At 36.8% G+C, this 20,334-nt stretch overlaps 1 protein-coding gene across 4 annotated transcripts in view; it reads left to right on the forward strand.

The window, feature by feature from the left end:
• Positions 1–20,334, forward strand: part of GRID2 (glutamate ionotropic receptor delta type subunit 2) — a 1,427,475-nt gene that overhangs the window by 1,044,137 nt on the left and 363,004 nt on the right. For all 4 annotated transcript variants that reach the window (XM_082461676.1, XM_082461678.1, XM_082461677.1 and 1 more), the window contains exon 9: positions 14,067–14,168. In XM_082461676.1, coding sequence (XP_082317802.1) covers positions 14,067–14,168 — 102 coding nt within the window. The remainder of the gene's footprint in view (positions 1–14,066; positions 14,169–20,334) is intronic.

Raw genomic sequence — 20,334 nt, forward strand, 5'->3', positions numbered from 1 at the left:
TGGTTTGCATTTCTCTAATGATTAATGATGTTGAGCATTCTTTCATGTGTCTGTTGGCAATCTGTATATCTTTGTTGAAGAAATGTCTGTTAAGGTTTTCTGCCTATTTTTGGATTGGGTTGTTTGTTTTTTTGACATTGAGCTGCATGAGCTGCTTGCAAATTTTGGAGATTAATCCTTTGTCAGTTGCTTTACTTGCAAATATTTTTGCACATTCTGAGGGTTGTCTTTTCATCTTGTTTATGGTTTCCTTTGCTGTGCAAAAGCTTTTAAGTTTCATTAGATCCCATTTGTTTATTTTTGTTTTTATTTCCATTTCTCTAGGAGGTGGGTCAAAAAGGATCTTGCTGTGATTTATGTCATAGAGTGCTCTGCCTATGTTTTCCTCTAGGAGTTTGATGGTGTCTGGCCTTACATTTAGGTCTTTAATCCATTTTGAGTTTATTTTTGTGTATGGTGTTGGGGAGTGTTCTAATTTCATTCTTTTACAAGTAGCTGTCCAGTTATTCCAGCACCACTTATTGAAGAGGCTGTCTTTTCTCCACTGTATATTCTTGCCTCCTTTATCAAAGATAAGGTGACCATATGTGGGCGGGTTTATCTCTGGACTTTCTATCCTATTCCATTGATCTGTATTTGTGGTTCTGTGCCAGTACCGTACTGTCTTGATTACTGTAGCTTTGTAGTATAGTCTGAAGTCAGGGAACCTGACTCCTACAGCTCCGTTTTTCCTTCTCAAGATTGCTTTGGCTATTTGGGGTCTTTTGTGTTTCCATCCAAATTGTGAAATTTTTTGTTCTAGTTCTTGAAAAATGCCAGTGGTAGTTTGATAGGGATTTCATTGAATCTGTAGATTGCTTTGGGTAGTAGAGTCAGTTTCACAATGTTGATTCTTCCAATCCAAGAACATGGTATATCTCTCCATCTATTTGTATCATCTTTAATTTCTTTCCTCAGTGTCTTATAATTTTATGCATACAGGTCTTTTGTCTCCTTAGGTAGGTTTATTCCTAGATATTTTATTCTTTTTGTTGCAGTGGTAAATGGGAGTGTTTTCTTAATTTCACTTTCAGATTTTTCATCATTAGTGTATAGGAATGCCAGAGATTTCTGTGCATTAATTTTGTATCCTGCTACTTTACCAAATTCATTGATTAGTTCTAGTAGTTTTCTGGTGGCATCTTTAGGATTCTCTATGTATAGTATCATGTCATCTGCAAACAGTGACAGCTTTACTTCTTCTTTTCCAATTTGGATTCCTTTTATTTCTTTTTCTTCTCTGATTGCTGTGGCTAAAACTTCCAAAACTATGTTGAATAACAGTGGTGAGAGTGGGCACCCTTGTCTTGCTCCTGATCTTAGTGGAAATGGTTTCAGTTTTTCACCATTGAGGATGATGTTGGCTGTGGGTTTCTCATATATGGCCTTTATTATGTTGAGGAAAGTTCCCTCTATGCCTACTTTCTGGAGGGTTCTTATCATAAATGGGTGTTGAATTTTGTTGAAAGCTTTCTTTGCATCTATTGAGATGATCATGTGGTTTTTCTCCTTCAATTTGTTAATATGGTGTATCATGATGATTGACTTGTGTATATTGAAGAATCCTTGCATTCCTGGGATAAACCCCAGTTGATCATAGTGTATGATCCTTTTAATGTGGTGTTGGATTCTGTTTGCTAGTATGTTGTTGAGAATTTTTGCATCTATATTCATTAGTGATATTGGCCTGTAGTTTTCTTTCTTTGTGACATCTTTGTCTGGTTTTGGTATCAGAGTGATGGTGGCCTCGCAGAATGAGTTTAGGAGTGTTCCTCCCTCTGCTACATTTTGGAAGAGTTTGAGAAGGATAGGTGTTAGCTCTTCTCTAAATGTTTGAGAGAATTCGCCTGTGAAGCCATCTGGTCCTGGGCTTTTGTTTGTTGGAAGATTTTTAATCACAGTTTCAATTTCAGTGCTTGTGATTGGTCTGTTCATATTTTCTATTTCTTCCTGGTTCAGTCTCAGAAGGTTGTGCTTTTCTAAGAATTTGTCCATTTCTTCCAGGTTGTCCATTTTATTGGCATATAGTTGCTTGTAGTAATCTCTCATGATCCTTTGTATTTCTGCAGTGTCAGTTGTCACTTCTCCTTTTTCATTTCTAATTCTATTGATTTGAGTCTTCTCCCTTTTTTTCTTGATAAGCCTGGCTAATGGTTTATCAATTTTATTTATCTTCTCAAAGAACCAGCTTTTAGTGTTTTTGATCTTTGCTATCATTTCCTTCATTTCTTTTTCATTAAAGAACAGAAATAATCTGATCTTTATGATTTCTTTCCTTCTGCTAAATTTGGGGTTTTTTTGTTCTTCTTTCTCTAATTGCTTTAGGTGTACGGTTAGGTTGTTTATTTGAGATGTTTCTTGTTTCTTAAGGTAGGATTGTATTGCCATAAACTTCCCTCTTAGAACTGCTTTTGCTGCATTCCATAGGTTTTGGGTCATCATATTTTCATTGACATTTGTTTCTAGGTATTTTTTGATTTCCTCTTTGATTTCTTCAGTGATCTCTTGGTTAGTAAGTAGTGTGTTGTTTAGCCTCCATGTGTTTGTATTTCTTACAGATTTTTTCCTGTAATTGATATCTAGTCTCATAGCATTGTGGTCGGAAAAGGTGCTTGATACGATTTCAATTTTCCTAAATTTACCAAGGCTTGATTTGTGACCCAAGATATGATCTATCCTGGAGAATGTTCCATGAGCACTTGAGAAGAAAGTGTATTCTGTTGTTTTTGGCTGGAATGTCCTATAAATATCAATTAAATCCATCTTGTTTAACGTATCATTTAAAGCTTGTGTTTCGTTATTGATTTTCATTTCAGATGATTGGTACATTGGTGAAAGTGGGGTGTTAAAGTCCCCTACTATGATTGTGTTACTGTCAATTTCCCCTTTAATGGCTGTTAGTATTTGCCTTATGTATTGAGGTGCTCCTATGTTGGGTGCATAAACATTTACAATTGTTATATCTTATTTTTGATTGATCCCTTGATCATTATGTAGTATCCTTCTTTGTCTCTTGTAACAGTCTTTATTTTAAAGTCTATTTTGTCTGATATGAGAATTGCTACTCCAGCTTTCTTTTGATTTCCATTTGCATAGAATATCTTTTTCCATCCCCTCACTTTGTCTGCATGTGTCCCTAGGTCTGAAGTGGGTCTCTTGTAGACAGCATATATATGGGTCTTGTTTTTGTATCCATTCAGCCAGTCCATGTCTTTTGGTTGGAGCATTTAATCCATTTACATTTAAGGTAATTATCAATATGTATGTTCCTATTACCATTTTCTTAATTGTTTTTGGTTTGTTATTGTAGATCTTTTCCTTCTCTTGTGTTTCCTGCCTAGAGAAGTTCCTTTAGCATTTGTTGTAAAGCTAGTTTGGTTGTGCTGAATGCTCTTAGCTTTTGCTTTTCTGTAAGGTTTTAATTTCTCCATCAAATTTGAATGAGATCCTTGCTGGGTAGAGTAATCTTGGTTGTAGAGTTTTCTCCTTCATCACTTTAAATATGTCCTGCCACTCCCTTCTGGCTTACAGAGTTTCTGCTGAAAGATCAGCTGTTAACCTTATGGAGATTCCCTTAATGTGTTATTTGTTGTTTTTCCCTTGCTGCTTTTAATATTTTTTCTTTGTATTTAATTTTTGATAGTTTGATTAATATGTGTCTTGGTGTGTTTCTCCTTGGATTTATCCTGTATGGGACTCTCTGTGCTTCCTGGACTTAACTGTTCCCTTTCCCATATTAGGGACATTTTCAACTATAATCTCTTCAAATATTTTCTCAGTCCCTTTCTTTTTCTCTTCTTCTTCTGGGACCCCTATAATTCAAATGTTGGTGCGTTTAATGTTGTCCCAGAGGTCTCTGAGACTGTCCTCAATTCTTTTCATTCTTTTTTCTTTATTCTGCTCTGCAGTAGTTATTTTCACTATTTTATCTTCCAGGTCACTTATCCGTTCTTCTGTCTCAGTTATTCTGTTATTGATTCCTTCTAGAGAATTTTAAATTTCATTTATTGTGTTGTTTATCATTGTTTGTTTGCTCTTTAGTTCTTCTAGGTCCTTGTTAAACGTTTCCTATATTTTCTCCATTCTATTTTCAAGATTTTGTATCATCTATACTATCATTACTCTGAATTCTTTTTCAGGTAGACTGCCTATTTCCTCTTCATTTGTTAGGTCTGGTGGGTTTTTACCTTGCTCCTTCATCTGCTGAGTATTTCTCTGTCTTCTCATTTTGCTTAACTTACTGTGTTTGAGGTCTCCTTTTCGCAGGCTGCAGGTTCATAGTTCCCATAGTTTTTGGTGTGTGCCCCCAGTGGCTAAGGTTGCTTCAGTGGCTTGTGTAAGCTTCCTGCTGGAGGGGACTGGTGCCTGTGTTCTGGTGGGTGGGGCTGGATCTTATCTTTTGGGTGGGCAGGTCCACGTCTGGTGGTGTGTTTTGGGGTGTCTGTGGCCTTATCATGATTTTAGGCAGCCTCTCTGCTAATGGGTGGGTTTGTGTTCCTGTCTTGCTAGTTGTTTGGCACAGTGTGTCCAGCACTATAGCTTGCTGGTCGGTGAGTGAAGCTGGGTCTTAGTGTTGAGATGGAGATCTCTGGGAGATTTTCATCGTTTGATATTACGTGGAGCTGGGAGGCCTCCTGTGGACCAGTGTCCTGAACTTGGTTCTCCCACCTCAGTGGCACAGCCCTGATGCCTGGCTGGAGCACCAAGAGCCTGTCCTCCACATGGCTCAGAATAAAAGGGAGGAAAAATAGAAAGAAAGAAAAAAGAAGATAAAATGAAATAAAATAAAATAAAGTAAAATAAAATAAAGTTATTAAAATAAAAAATAATTATTAAGAAAAAAAATTTTTAAGTAATTAAAAAAAACCCAAAAAAACAGACAGAACTCTAGGACAAATGGTAAAAGCAAAGCTATACAGACAAAATCACACACAGAAGCATACACATACACACTCACAAAAAGAGAAGAAGGGAAAATATATATATATCATTGCTCCCAAAGTCCACCTCCTTATTTTGGGATGATTCGTGGTCTATTCAGGCATTCCACAGATGCAGGTACATCAAATTGATTGTGGAGATTTAATCTGCTGCTCCTGAGGCTGCTGGGAGAGATTTCCCTTTCTCTTCTTTGTTTGCACAGCTTCCCAGTTTCAGCTTTGGATGTGGCCCCGCCTCTGCGTGTAGGTCGCCTGAGCACGTCTGTTCCCCGCTCAGACAGGACGGAGTTAAAAGAGCAGCTGCTTCGGGGGCTCTGGCTCACTCAGGCAGAGGAGGGAGGGGTACAGAGGAGGTGGGGCGAGCCTGCGGCGTCAGAGGCCGGCGTGACGTTGCACCAGCCCGAGGCTCGCCGTGCGTTCTCCCGGGGAAGTTGTCCCCGGATCACGGGAGCGTGGCCGTGGCGGGCTGCACCGGCTCCCGGGAGGGGCGGTGTGGAGAGTGACCTGTGCTCGCACACAGGCTTCTTGGTGGCAGTGGCAGCAGCCTTAACGTCTCACGCCCGTCTCTGGAGCTCGTTTAGGTGGCGCTCTTAATCCCCTCTCCTCGCGCACCAGGAAACAAAGAGGCAAGAAAAAGTCTCTTGCCTCTTTGGCAGCTCCAGACCTTTTCCCGGACTCCCTCCTGGCTAGCTGTGGCGCACTAACCCCTTCAGGCTGTGTTCACGCCGCCAGCCCCAGTCCTCTCCCTGCGATCCGACCAAAGCCCAAGCCTCAGCTCCCAGCCCCGCCCACCCCGGCAGGGGAGCAGACAAGCCTCTCGGGCTGGTGAGTGCTGCTTGGCGCCGAGCCTCCGTGCGGGAATCTCTCCGCTTTGCCCTCCGCACCCCTGTGGCTGCGCTGTCCTCCGTGGCTCCGAAGCTTCCCCCCTCCGCCACCCGCAGTCTCTGCCTGCGAAGGGGCTCCTAGTGTGTGGACACCTTTCCTCCTTCACGGGTCCCTCCCACTGGTGCAGGGCCCGTCCCTCTTCTTTTGTCTCTGTTATTTCTTTTTTCTTTTGCCCTACCCAGGTACGTGGGGAGTTTCTTGCCTTTTGGGAGGTCTGAGGTCTTCTGCCAGCGTTCAGTGGGTGTTCTGTAGGAGCTGTTCGACATGTAGATGTATTTCTGATGTATTTGTGGGGAGGAAGGTGATCTCCGCGTCTTACTCTTCCGCCATCTTGAAGCTCCTCCCTGTATTAAGTTTCTTGTTTAAAAATCATCTAAATTTGTTTTCTACTCAAAAAAATTTGAAGTCCCACTTTGTGCCAGGAATTATGTATTTAATAAAGTGGAGGATACAAAACAGCAATCTTTCCTGACTCCATGGAAACTTACAGATAATTGGTACAATAAATGTTAATCATAAAAATATAGATTAAAAAATTTAATGTGATATTACTGTAAAGAGAGGACCATGATGCTGTATTGGAGTGACATGAGCTAGCTTGGGGGTGGGTTAGGTTGTCAGGGAAGGTTTACCCCAAGCTGTAGATGTTTACATTGAGATCTAAAGGATGAGTGAGAGTGAATTCAGTCATTCCTTGAAGAATGGCAGGTTCCTAAGGTTCTTCCAATCAAGGAAGACTGTATATTCAAAACTATTGGTTCTCACATTTGGCTAAACTTTGGAATCATCTTGGAAACTTTAAAAAATACCGATACCTGAACTTGAAAAAAAAAATACTGATACCTGGATCACATGCCCAGAAAGTCTGATTTAACTGACATGGCATATGGCTTTGGCATTGGGATGTTTTTTAACTCCCCAAGTGGTTCTTTTCTACTTCTATGCTTCAGAAACAGTTGGAATCCTTAAGGCAGGAGAATTACATCTATAACTCGAGAAACTGAGGGAAGACTAGTGTGGTTGGAGTCCAAAGAATGAGAGGAAATGTGATATGACCTGAGACTGACTGTAAAATGTGACACATCACACAGGTTTTCGTTGGCCACAGTAGAAGTCTGGTCTTTATCTGGAGAAAAATAGAAAACTATGGAAAGATCTTAGGCAGAGGACATCATATCTACACGTATGTTTATGTTTGCAGTGTAGAATAAAGACTGTAAAAGAGAAGCTATGAAGTCAGCTTGGAGTATGATGGTGGCAAGGAGATGCTGTGAAGTGGATTTGAGAGTTTTTTTTAAGGAGTTGAAATTGGCAGACTGGCAATTGATTAAATATGAGAGATGGTAAGACTGACTTCTTGGTTTCTGGCTAGTAGAACCAGATGGATGCTAAGGGGTAGATTATGAGCTTAATCTTATGATATTGGAGGTGCCTTTGAGATATCTAAGCAGAGATGTTGAAGGAGATATCTGAGCATGAGATTTTCAGTTGTTTGGGAACAAAGATCTAAAGTGCAATAGCTTTACATTAAACCTTGTAAGTTTTATAAAAATAATTATTTTAGTTGTATAAAACACTATTGTAATAGGCACTGGGCACCTACAGATGATTAAGATGAGGAGATAGGAAAGACTGAGAATTCTAATGTGATTTTAAAATGAAGATCCCTTTAAAACATCTCAAGGTAGCATGGAATGAAGAGAAGAAATCCAGCAACTTTTATCAGATTGTAATCATTAAATGCTAAAATATTATTAGGAAGAAAATTCTGATCAGAAAGAAAAGGAGAGCTAATTGAATTTTAGTGACAGTAATCGTCCTGAAGAATCACAAAAATTGTCAGGGATACAATATTACAGTAGGACACAGTATCAGATTGGGGATATTTTGCTTTTTATTCAGCTTAAACTAGAGCCTAGCCAAAAAGATAGAAGAATAAAGAGGACAGCAGGAGTTTTAATGTATGCATTCGTTTATCAGATATCTATTAGGACCTATCATGTACCAGTACCCCAATGCTATGATAAGGAGTAGGGCTACAACAAGAGACAAGGTAAGAATTATTCAGCTTCAGAGAGTTTACAGTCTCCTATCCTACTTAAAACAAGAAAAATAAAAGAGTTTGTTTATTTGAGAAAGTGTCCCTAGTTAGCTTTTGCAAAGGAAGCCAGTAAAAAGAATGCCTTTATTTGATAAGGTTAAGGAGCCATTCTGTGAGATTGCATTTGCTGGGTGTTAGGGCATGTCTTAGGGCAGTGGAGATTCTGATTTAATTGTTCTGGGATTAGGCAGGGCATCAGAATTTTATAAAGCTTTCCGGTTATTCTAATATGCAGCCAAAGTTGAGAAGCATGTTTAGCTTTAGAAGTATGTTTCATCACGAAAACTAGTGGCTCCAGATGATGAGGCTGAGAAAGGAACAACAACGACAAAATGCTGATTATATAGGAATAATAATAATGAACACTGCTTTAGTTTTTATGTGCCAAGAACACTGCTAAACACTTGACATATATTAAGTCAGTTAACAGTCCCACCAGCCCTATGAGGAAGCCATTTTTCCCCTTCGCATTTGGGAGGGAACAGAGGCCCAGTGGCCACACCCAGCAGGTGTCAGAGCAGGTCCTTGAACATAAGCAGTCTGGTTCTGGAGTTCCTGATCTTAACCACTACGCTGTATTTTCTCTAAATATAGTGTAATAGTAATTTTACACTAAGAATTATAAACAAAGTGAAAACATGTAATAATGGCAGAGTATCATTAAACCAGCCAGATACCAGTTGATAACTGAGTGGTTATTATAGCGCCATAAACACCTTTGAGCTATTTGCTCATATATATATACCGAGAGATAGATATGGATATATAGCTTCTCATGTTTATAGTCTTCATTTGTGGAAATCAGTTAACAAGTTTGTCTTGTTGTACATGTACATGGTTACCTAGTACAGAAGGTTTTGTCTTCAGCAGCAATGCAGGGAGATATAAGCAGTAGAATCAGGTAATTTTTTTTTCTGACTTTTCATTTTCTCCTGAAGGAAACTCTAATCGAAAGAACGACTCCTACTTCATGGTAATGACCAAGCTGTAGGAATAAAATCTTAGGAGGAAATAATCATCCCCTAGGGAACAAGTCTAACAAATTGCACCTATTTTACAGGTGGAAATACTATAAAGAAAATTATTATTGGAAAGATTACCGACACACTGTGTTCCTATACATGTCAAAGAAAAAAAATTTCAATTTAACTGTATAAAACATGTATCTGAGTCAATCTGGCATATGTATTTTTTTCTTACGCTTTCTATCCCATTACAGAAGTAATATCTACCAAATAATGCTGTGCACTTCTAAACGGCTAGCTTTCAGCTACTTCGTCATGCTGTTGTCGTTCCCTCTTTTCCTCTGAAGGCTGAGAAAGCAAATAAAGGAAACGTAGTGCTTGGGAGCATATTGCCCCAGTGCTGTGGACATTGTGTGTCCTGAAGCTGGAACTTTGGTACTATAGCCAGGCTTGGTTTGTTCCGTATGAATACAGTCTAGTACATGTAGGGGATTCTGTTTGGTGTTCAGTTAAGAGCTCTCTTGACTCCTGTTATTAAAGCCTACAAACTATTGAGTGTAAAATTAAACTGTTCAGCTCTTTTTGACATTGTAACATTGCCTGAAAAATAGTGATGTAAAACCCAAGTCAAATGTCATTCTTTAAAGCCCATGGGCAAATGAAGAGTGAAAACATTGAGGGGAAAAGAGTAAATGTCTAAAACTTGGTCATTTACTAATGACACAGTACATAATGATAGGAACATGCTACTGTGCGCATGCAAATACATCAGCCAGTTTGTTGAACACAGATATTACGTTGATTTTAACAGAAAGCTGCAGGGTTTTAATTGCTAAAGCTCCAATGAAGGAAATAATTAAAACATTAAGCATTTTAGGGTTTTAAAATTACTTTAGGCAATAACCAGAAAATATTATAGGAAATCGATATTCTGTAATTGAAAGGAAATTGAATTGGTCTTTATTTTTTTAATCCCTTTTAAATTTTCTCTAGACTGCCAGACCATGGAAGACAGAGAATCTTGTTTTGCCATCAGCAGTGTGACTTTCTGTAAATCTCATGTGCTGCAGAGACCATTTTTATTATTTTTACTTAGAAAGTGCTCAGCTGAATAGATAGTATTATGAAATTTCGTGTGCATTATCTTTGTTAGTCTCTGGCCTCATTGTTTAAAACTAAAACAAAAACACAACCAGACAAAAACAACCTTCTCCACTCGAGCAAAGTCAAGTTAAAGACATTTCAAACAATGAAAGCAGAGAAGTTGTTAGATAAGTCTCACGCTTGAACCTGAGTGAAATTCTTTTAGTTCTTATCAAACACTATGCCTGTCAATCTTGCTCTGCTGCAAGGACTGTCACCCATTGTAGATACAAATTCAGTTTAGATCTATGTGAACCGAACTCATTTTTCTTGCTTATTATTGGAAGGAGTTTTTACAATCAAACAAAATAGCTTGAAGTGAATCTCAGGGAGGTGACTGGATATGAACAGAAATTAAGGAATCTTAAAACTTGAGTAATCCTTCAGAAAGGTGTGTATAATCAGCCTTTCCCTTATAATGAGGATAATAGTGATACCTTCCTCATTGGGTGGTTTTGAGAATAAATTAATTAATATATGCAAAGCTCTCAGATGATTAGCACATACTGTGCACTATGTATGTGTTATAATAATTTTTATAAAAATGACATTGATGGTGATGATTTTGCCTTTTAAATTTTATCGCCAAAATATGAATTCACTCACTATTATATTGAGCCAGCCACTTAACAGTACCGAGGCTTATTTTCCTTGACTATTAAAATAGGAATACTATCTTCTCTACCTTCCTTAAATAGATCGTGTTTATGAAAAGAATTTTTTTAAGCTATAAAACAGTACGGCAACTAACAGTACTGAATCTGGACTTTAAAAAGCAATAGTTACATGTATATATATGGCTGAGTCACTTTGTTGTACACCTGAAACTAACACAACATTGTTAATCAACTATACTCCAATATAAAATAAAAAGTTTAAAAAAAGCACATCAGTTTAAATCCTAATTTCATCTCTTTGTAAATAGGTGACCTTAGTTGAGTCCTTAATTTTTATGTCTATAAAGTAATATTGGTAACAGCACCATCTCATAAAGTTATTTTGAGTCTTAAATGAGATCATGTATGAAAAGCTCAGTACCATGGCTGACACATAGAAAGTATTCCAAAAAATATAAAAAAAAAAAATTCTATTCAATGTAGGAAATGAGTATTATTATAATTTTTTAATGGTTTCTTTGTTACAACCTACGTTGATATGTGATGAGTGGATATACTTTATTTCTAGTTTTCCAGAGAATCTGTATCCTGAAATATCTCTGTATCAAATTTTCATCTCTAGTTTTTGATGACCACAGCTAACATTCAGATAACATTAAGTATTGGAGTGGGTGAATATGAAGGAATAAATGAGTTAAGTAGAAGGAGTTACTAGTCTTAAAATCTAGACTGTTGTTATTAAGAACAGGAACAACTTTTCAACTTTCTAAGTACTATAATCAAAAGACATGTGAGTCAGATGGCAAAAAAAAAAAAAAAAAGAAAGAAAACAGATAGGTGAAAAACCTTCATAAAGCAGAAGAGAAAATTATATGGCCTGTAGTATATATGAGAGAATCTGGCCAAACAATAAAAAAAACTTCATATCCACTTATTGACCTGCCCACCATGCACACACTTGATATTAAAAATAAACCTCCAAGGAAAGACTTTTATTGGCTCGGGTCAGACGACCAACTGTTAACAGTTGTTAAACCAGAGAGTCAGAGTCATGAAAAAATGTGGATGATTTGGAACACTTGTCCAGCGATGGAAAAAAAAAGCAATTCTCCAAAAGGAGGGATGGGGTTAGTGGCCGTGCATGGTCACTGGAAGAAATCAGTGTGAATAAAAAGAAAAAAAAAAAAAAAGAGAGAGAGAGAGGAAGGGGGGAGGAGAGAGAGAGAGAGAGAGAAGAAACACTCTATATAGTACAAATAGTGTTTAAGTCACTGCCCAGGTCGGAAGATAAGACACAACCACCTCCTTACCTCCTCCAAATGCTTTTTCGTTATTGTTATTTCAAACCCCCAAACACTAGAATGCTCTACAATTTTTCAATCATTGACTGTATTTAGTTATGTTTAAAGGAAGACATAATTAAGAAGAAGCTGGAAATTATATATTTTTAACTGTTTGTCCAGAACATTGTTGAAACAAACTAGTCAGCAGGTTTTGTTGGTATTCCAGTAGTAAATATTTTGACTAGTCAATACACCAAAATGCTATGTTCAAGTTGGCACTAACAGATGTCATTTATCAATATTTAGGCAAACTGACAGTAGGTTCACCAAACTTAAAAAACAACTCCAAGGGAGAAAAAACCCTGTGTTTACTGTGACAGTTTAAACATATTAGTCATGAATAAGATCATGTCCTAAAAGCTATTAATTTAACTTAGAATTAAGTAATATAATGATAAAAGGCGGCTAGCGCATTGGAAATTTAGCTTTCCAATTTGTTTTAGATCTCTTTTTCCACCAATATTATTTGGTCTAGGGAAATAAAATCTTCTTGAAGAAGTAATTAGAAAAGTGCACATCAATAAATGAATTGAGAATAGACTTTGGTTGACCTCAGAAGAGAACAGAAGCTCAAAAGAAATTTCATAAGGTTTTAAATTTGGCAAGAGGACTACAGTATCTCTGATAACTAGACATTCAACACATTTGGATTTGCTAATTGGATCTAAGTTCTAATTAGACTTTTATGTAACTAAAAATGACACATCATTGTATGAATTTAATGTGCATTTACAGTTGAAACCAACAATTAGCAGCCTTTTTCAAATTATTTTAATAAGAAAAAAGCTGGCTTTTTGTTTACATTGTGACATCCACTTCTCTTAAGATATATTGTGTACATTTTAGTTTTCTCAATTAAATACCATTTGTGGAGCTCAAAGAGAAACTTGAGTTTTAATGGGAAGCACCCAAATTGTTTATTTGTGAGGGAGACTTGCCAGTATGTTGATGACTTCAGAAGCCACAACAAAACGCAATGCAAGGAAATAATAGTCTTTAGGAGGAAGCAGCACAAATAACCAGGTGCCCCTGTAAACCATCCAGTTAACCAAAACAGTCTCTGAATATGACTAAAAGTCTGTTACATTTTCAAAGCATGCAAGTATGGAGTAAGTTCCCAAATGTAAAGGCTCATGGAGCTGGTATCAGGATTAATAGCATGATGTATCTTCACAAGATGTGCATTGCAAAATTCTCTTTGCAGCTTTGCTTCTTGGGCAGATATCTGCTAATCCAAGTCAGAGCACCTCTCTTTCCTCCTTATTTTTGAATTGAGTCACCCATTTTTATCCCATTGTGATTTATAGGCAGTAATTTTAAGACTGGTAGTCCTCAGATTTGGATATTACAAGACATAAGAACTACGTGAGAATGTAAAATTAAAGCAGTATTTTGGAGAGCGAAGAGCAGTTAATCGTTGCACGACTTTAAGGAAAAGGCTGCTGCCAAAGTCTTCCAAGCAGGTTGATAGCACTGACAAAAAGGCAAATTACATTGTTTTATGTACTGTGAATACTTGAAAACAACAAAGCCATATAGATGATTTTTTTTCCTCAAGTAAAAGTTGTAACTCCTCTAACCACATTAAAAATCTTACAGTTTTATGTTCCGTTAAAAGCAGTGTAAGATCTAATTAAAACCACTGAAACTGTAAAAAAAAATCTAACTTGTGCAGTAATTGGTATACTAGAACAGGCATTATGCTAGAATTATATGTGCTATTATTTTTCCAATTAGTGTATTACTGGGACTGAGTTATTGGTGTATGTATAACTCCTCATTAAGTCAGATGTCCTCAGTGAGTCCCCTGAAGGATGTTGGATACTGTCATATGCCATATGATGATATTAAAAAGCAGGAGATAGCATAGCATTTTTGCTTGCTTCATTTGCTATTAAACAGGAAAAGCTGCACAGGACACTTCTTGTTATCAGTGACTCCAAGATTTATCACACAGTTCTCTGAAAGGCCTGTGTATAGGTGATTGGACTGTTCTTCAGGCAGAAAAGTGACCAAGCTATTTCATCTTTCAGCTTGGGTGCTGGACTCCTGTCACAGGGCTGAATGGGTCCCTGACTGACAAGAAACTGGAGAATAACATGCGTGGAGTGGTCCTACGTGTGGCGACTGTTCTGGTAGGTCTGATCTGCCCCTTGCGGTTTTGGCTTCTAGAGGTTCCTTTATCCTCCATTTCTTTATGTTTCATTAACTGATGTCATAATATTAAAAGAGCTGACTATGCATTCTAAGGGGTTTGTAATGGTCATGTTTTCCAACCTTCAATTTATGTGGATCAGAATCAGATTTTTACAGGCTTTTCCTTTAATTACAGTATTTTTGTCATAACTTTCTTAGACATTTTAGGCCAGATTTCCATCCTTCTACAGTTTCCTACACATGATAAAGTGAAGTTATCTCTCAGGCATTCTCTCACTGAAGTCCTACGGTCTATGTAAACGAAGATAACCACGCCAAATAAGGGTAGATTTGATCAAACACAGTACATTCAGTAACGCTAAAACATGAGCAGACTAAGAATATTTTTCTGGGAAGGACCGACTTCAAAGTAAAGATCATCCAATTGTTTCGTAAATAATATTTATTGAGTATCAACCGTATTCAAGCTCAGTGCTGATTCCTGGGGACAGTGATGATTAAAATGGACAGATATGATTCTGTCTTAAAAGAGCTTATCATCTAGTGATTCTGTGGCTATTACATGGGATTATACATGTGAAACATTTATTACAATTTCATTTACTTGGTATTAAAAGCAATAAATGGTAACTGTTATTATTCTATACATTATTATTTTCTCACATGATACACAAATAAAATAAGATGTCAAAAGAAATAGTCTTCAACAGTAAAATACTCACATGGGTACTATCTAAATAGCCATAAAACATGAAGACATGTATTCTCCCCGCCTGTTTCAGTGTGATTAACCTTGTGCTACTTTGTAGTACATTTCAAAACCAAATAATCCGTAGTTATTAACTTCACTTTTTTTCAGAAAAGCCCACTTGTTTTTAAATTTGAAGAAGTCTTTCTTATAGGCTAAAAAAATTACAGAATTAGTAAACAGGAGAAGTGGTCTTTTTTGGTATGTTGATGCTAATAGATGTTTATCAACGTTTATAACAGCAATAGCTGTCCTTTGTACATTATTTAACGCAATTTAAGCAGACTCAACATAATTTCATTGTCTAAAAGAAGAATCTGTGATATTCTCTATAAAAGGAAATTCAAATGAGTAATCTATCCTCCCTTTTTGCTGCCTATAATTTATTTTTAGTTATTGTTTTAATAAGATTTTTACTGTTTGGCAAATAATTATATTATGAATACTTGACAATTTAATTGTGAATGTGCTTCTGTATGTACTCAAACGTGTAGATATGCATTGGCACTGATGTGCTAATATTAAAAAAAAGACAGACATTTAAAGTACAGTAAACTGTAATAGTCTCTTCTCTAGTGATTAACATGGAAACTCAGGTGAAAACTGTAATAAAAGACAATACATGTGCTTTGCTTTTGTCTTTGACATTCATATCTCAGGGCAAGCTAATCACATTTAGTCATTAAACAAATATTTATTTAGTACTTACTATATGATAGACTTGGTAAGGGGTTATTCATCTTATATGCATATTCATACCTCAAGGTATGCAAAGAATCTTACTGGAGAGAAGCACATATAACGAAACAGCTAAGATTTATTAATTATTTACTATGTGCCAGATACTCTACTAAGTCTTTTTCATCTGTTATCTTATTCAGTCCTCACAGTATTTACAATAAATAGATAGTATTCTGATCCTAAGAATGTGGTTGAAGAAACTGAGACATACAGAGGTTGAAATAAATGTGGAAGATTATACAGATAGGAAGTTGCAGAGAGAACTGGGATTCAAATCCAGGATCTGACTGCAGATCTCTTAACTTCTGCCTTCTCAACATTATATTATAATCTCTCTACTCCTACTGCGATAAGTGTGCAAACTGAGGTAGCTATAGGATTTTCTTGACTTGATAGTTGCAAATGCTTAACTCTGAATAAGATGAAAGTGAGTTTTACTGGGAAACCTTCACAGAACCAATTATTTTAAATTCATTTCCAGGCTGAGCAGAACGACTGCTGTTTTGTGCTTGAAATGGTACTACCTCACACAGTGTTAATACCTGCATGCCCCAGTCTCACCTTTATGATTCAGAATGGTCTGTTTCCTGCAAGCTTAGCCCAGCACATATCCTGAATATGACTAGTGAATGAAGATATGGAAACAGTCTCTTTCCCCCAAGTTTTCTGTGGTGCAATATGGATATATCAGTTGGGTGCCCAGTTGAGTGAAAGGTTGTTACACTTTTTACACTCCCACAATATACAGCCATTGTACTTAATGATTTCTCAGGCTTCCTGTCTCTTCCTGTAATTCTTATTTGAATGGAAACCAGCCATGACTTTCTTATTTATTTCTTACAAGCACCTTTCCAGGTCCAGCTCTTACTTATATGGTCTTGCAAGCTTCCTCCACCCAACACTGAGAATCACTCTTTCCTAAATCCACCCAGCAACTCTAAACTCACGATGTCAACTAAACCCTGAAACTCAGATTTGGTCTATGTTGGACTTGATTTAGCAACCTAAACACAACCCCCTTGTATTCCAAGTATTTACCTCCAGCCATTTCCAGAAGGGAGAAAGAGGAGGGAGGGGTCATGTGTAAAGCCCCTGAGGGAAGGTCTCTCAGCTTTTATTCCATTCTAACTGCGATCTAGTCCCAGTTACACACACACACACACACACACACACACACACCCTTTACTTCTTAGGAAAGTTATGCTATCGATGACACACGGGTTCATAAAATTGATTTTTCTTACCTAAGTTTTGAAACTCCTATTCCTATTACTATTAAAGATATTTCATTGACTTGAAGGAAATAATCTAATATTTATCTTAAACTAAATACTTCAGCACTATATTGTTTATGATGCCAGGGGCAAGCGAATGGTATTCAAATGGTTAATTGAAGAAAATTAAATAAAGGGATTATTAACAAATACTTCAAGTAAGGTTAAATAAGTCAACAAGGATGTTGAAGTGCCAGGGTCTAGATGCACAGCAAGCCTTGACAACCCTGAAGACTGATGTGACATGGGAGAGAGCAGTATTAACAGATCTAGCTAGAGCCATGGGAGAGAAATCCCATAATAGTAGCTGTGCCCTTTGTTATGGCAAGAGGATGGGAAGGAGAATCACTGTCAACACCACATTCAGGCAGTGAGGAAATGGAGAGGAGGTTACCCCAATGTCACTTCTCCTATCTTTCCATCTCTTTCCATTGTTTCCAATTGCAAATCCAACCAGAAATCAGAGGGCAAGGGAACCCAAGTAATGAAGACCATGAAGGTCAGCTTTCCAAGTCACAGAGCAGGGCAGTGAGGGACTGCAAGGGAAACAGGGAAGAAACCATCACCAGATCTCTTATTTGATCAAACCTGTTAGGAACTTTACATGTGTTAACTTATTTAATTCTTATAAAAACTCTATAAGAGATGCACTGATTACAGTAAAGGATGAAAATAAGGCTCAAAAGAATTAATTAAATCTCTGTGTCTGTATAACTAACAAGAGCCAGAGATGAGTTTCAAGCCCACAGATCCTGGTTCCGGTGGCTATGTCCTTAGCCATTCTGACATTCTGTCTTTGGGATCAGAATGAATTCATATTAGGTTTAAATTAAATATAACTATTGAGATTGCAAATGTTATTGGATTAGTAATTTGGGAACATTTTTTAAATGGCATCACATAAGGATAACTTTATATTCAACCATCACCAAAACCATGTAAGTGTCTTAGGAATGGAGGAAAAGAAAGAAAGAATGTGAATAAAATTCCCTCTGCTAAACTCAGTTTCCATATTTGGTCTGCTGATCTCTACATCTTACCAAGTGGGCCAAGTGTCTTACTATGAGGCACTTATTAAGATCACTTTTTTCCTTTTCACTTCTAAAGTTGTACAAGAATGGATAGCCATAAATGACCAATTATGGCATTCAGTTTTTTCATGGTAATTCACAAAATTTATTGGAAACATCACTGAGTTATAAATATCATCATAATAATTATGAATACTTACGAAAATAAAATGGAAAGCATTTGGCAACAAATGAAAAGAAAGATTTGAGAAGCTATCCTGTAAGAAAAAATACAAGATATCTGAAAAACATAAACTGGCATTTAGAAAGAGATCACTGATAAATAACTCTTATTTTCTTGATTTGGTTTTGCTAAAACAGACACATGGCATCTCTGATGAAAGATGAGCTCACTCATAAATTGATTTGAGAAGTTATTTATTGAGTATCTTTTTCTAGGTGCTTGGGGTACATACAAAACAGAGAAAGATACTGACTTTGGGGAGTTTCATTCTAGCAGGACATCTACAGCTCTAAGAATATTTCTGAAAACATGCAATGCCACTGTTCTACATTGAATATATTGTACAATGCAGATTTCCTTTGCCTAAAACTACCATAAACATAATTGTATAACTTTATATACATATATGATTGGAAATTTATGGTAGAGCTGTAATGGTGCTTTTTCTGTATTTTATAAATTCAAAAACATACAGTTTTTCATATTTTAATATCTTTGAATCAGGATGCATCTTTCAACTGATGTCTTCTTGCAGTTAAAATTGGCAGCATTTTTGGTCTTTATTAGTGGTAGGTAAAACAATTTTGCATCTTGCAATTGAAAACATTTTAGATTAAACAATATGTGGATGATATCTTTACAAAATTAATTAAGTTTATGGATATTCCTGGAAACTTCATTTAACAAAACTGGGCATGAAGCCATCTTAAAGAGACAGACTATTTTAAAGAATACCTCATGAAGAAAAGAAATAACACTAGGAAATGAAACCAATTTTAAAAAATAGGAGAGTAATAGCAATGAAAAAAATTACTATCTAAACTAAAAATGTCACTAGACTCATAGAAAGATAAACATAGAAAATATGCCAAGGCACATTTTTCACAGAACTAGAAAAAAATTTTTCACAATTTGTATGGAAACACAAAAGACCCCGAATAGCCAAAGCAATCTTGAGGAAAAAAAACGGAGCTGGAGGAATCAGGCTCCTGAACTTCAGACTATACTACAGAGCCACAGTAATCAAGACAGTATGGTACTGGCAAAAAAACCAGAAATATAAATCAATGGGACAGGATAGAAAGCCCAGAGATAAACCCAAGCACACATGGTCACCTTATCTTTCATAAAGGAGGGAAGAATACACAATGGAGAAAAGACAGCCTCTTCAATAAGTGGTGCTGGGAAAACTGGACAGCTACATGTAAAAGAATGAAATTAGAACACTTCCTAACACCATACACAAAAATAAACTCAAAATGGATTAAAGACCTAAATGTAAGGCCAGACACCATAAAACTCTTAGAGGAAAACATAGGCAGAACACTCTATGACATAAATCACAGCAAGATCCTTTTTGACCCACCTCCTAGAGAAATGGAAATAAAAACAAAAATGAACAAACGGGACCTAATGAAACTTAAAAGCTTTTGCACAGCAAAGGAAACCATAAACAAGACAAAAAGACAACCTTCAGAATGCGACAAAATATTTGCAAATGAAGCAACTGACAAAGGATTAATCTCCAAAATATACAAGCACCTCATGCAGCTCAATATCAAAAAGCAAACAACCCAATCCAAAAATGGTCAGAAGACCTAAGTAGACATTTCTCCAAAGAAGATACATGGATTGCCAACAAACACATGAAAGGATGTTCAACATCACAAATCATTAGAGAAATGCAAATCAAAATTACAATGAGGTATTACCTCACACGGGTTAGAATGGCCATCATCAAAAAGTCTACAAACAATAAATGCTGGAGAGGGTGTACAGAAAAGGGAATCCTCTTGCACTGTTGGTGGGAATGTAAATTGATACAGCCACTATGGAGAACAGTATGGAGGTTCCTTAGAAAATTAAAAAATAGAACTACCATACAACCCAGCAACCCCACTACTGGACATATACCCTAAGAAAACCATAATTCATAAAGAGTCATGTACCAAAATGTTCATTGCAGCTCTATTTACAATAGCCAGGACATGGAAGTAACCTAAGTGTCCATCGACAGATGAATGGATAAAGAAGATGTGGCACATATATACAATGGAATATTACTCAGCCATAAAAAGAAACGAAATTGAGTTATTTGTAGTGAGGTGGATGGACCTAGAGTCAGTC

This window comes from Balaenoptera physalus, assembly GCF_965194825.1.
Source record: "Balaenoptera physalus genome assembly, chromosome: 5".
NCBI lineage: Eukaryota > Metazoa > Chordata > Mammalia > Artiodactyla > Balaenopteridae > Balaenoptera > Balaenoptera physalus.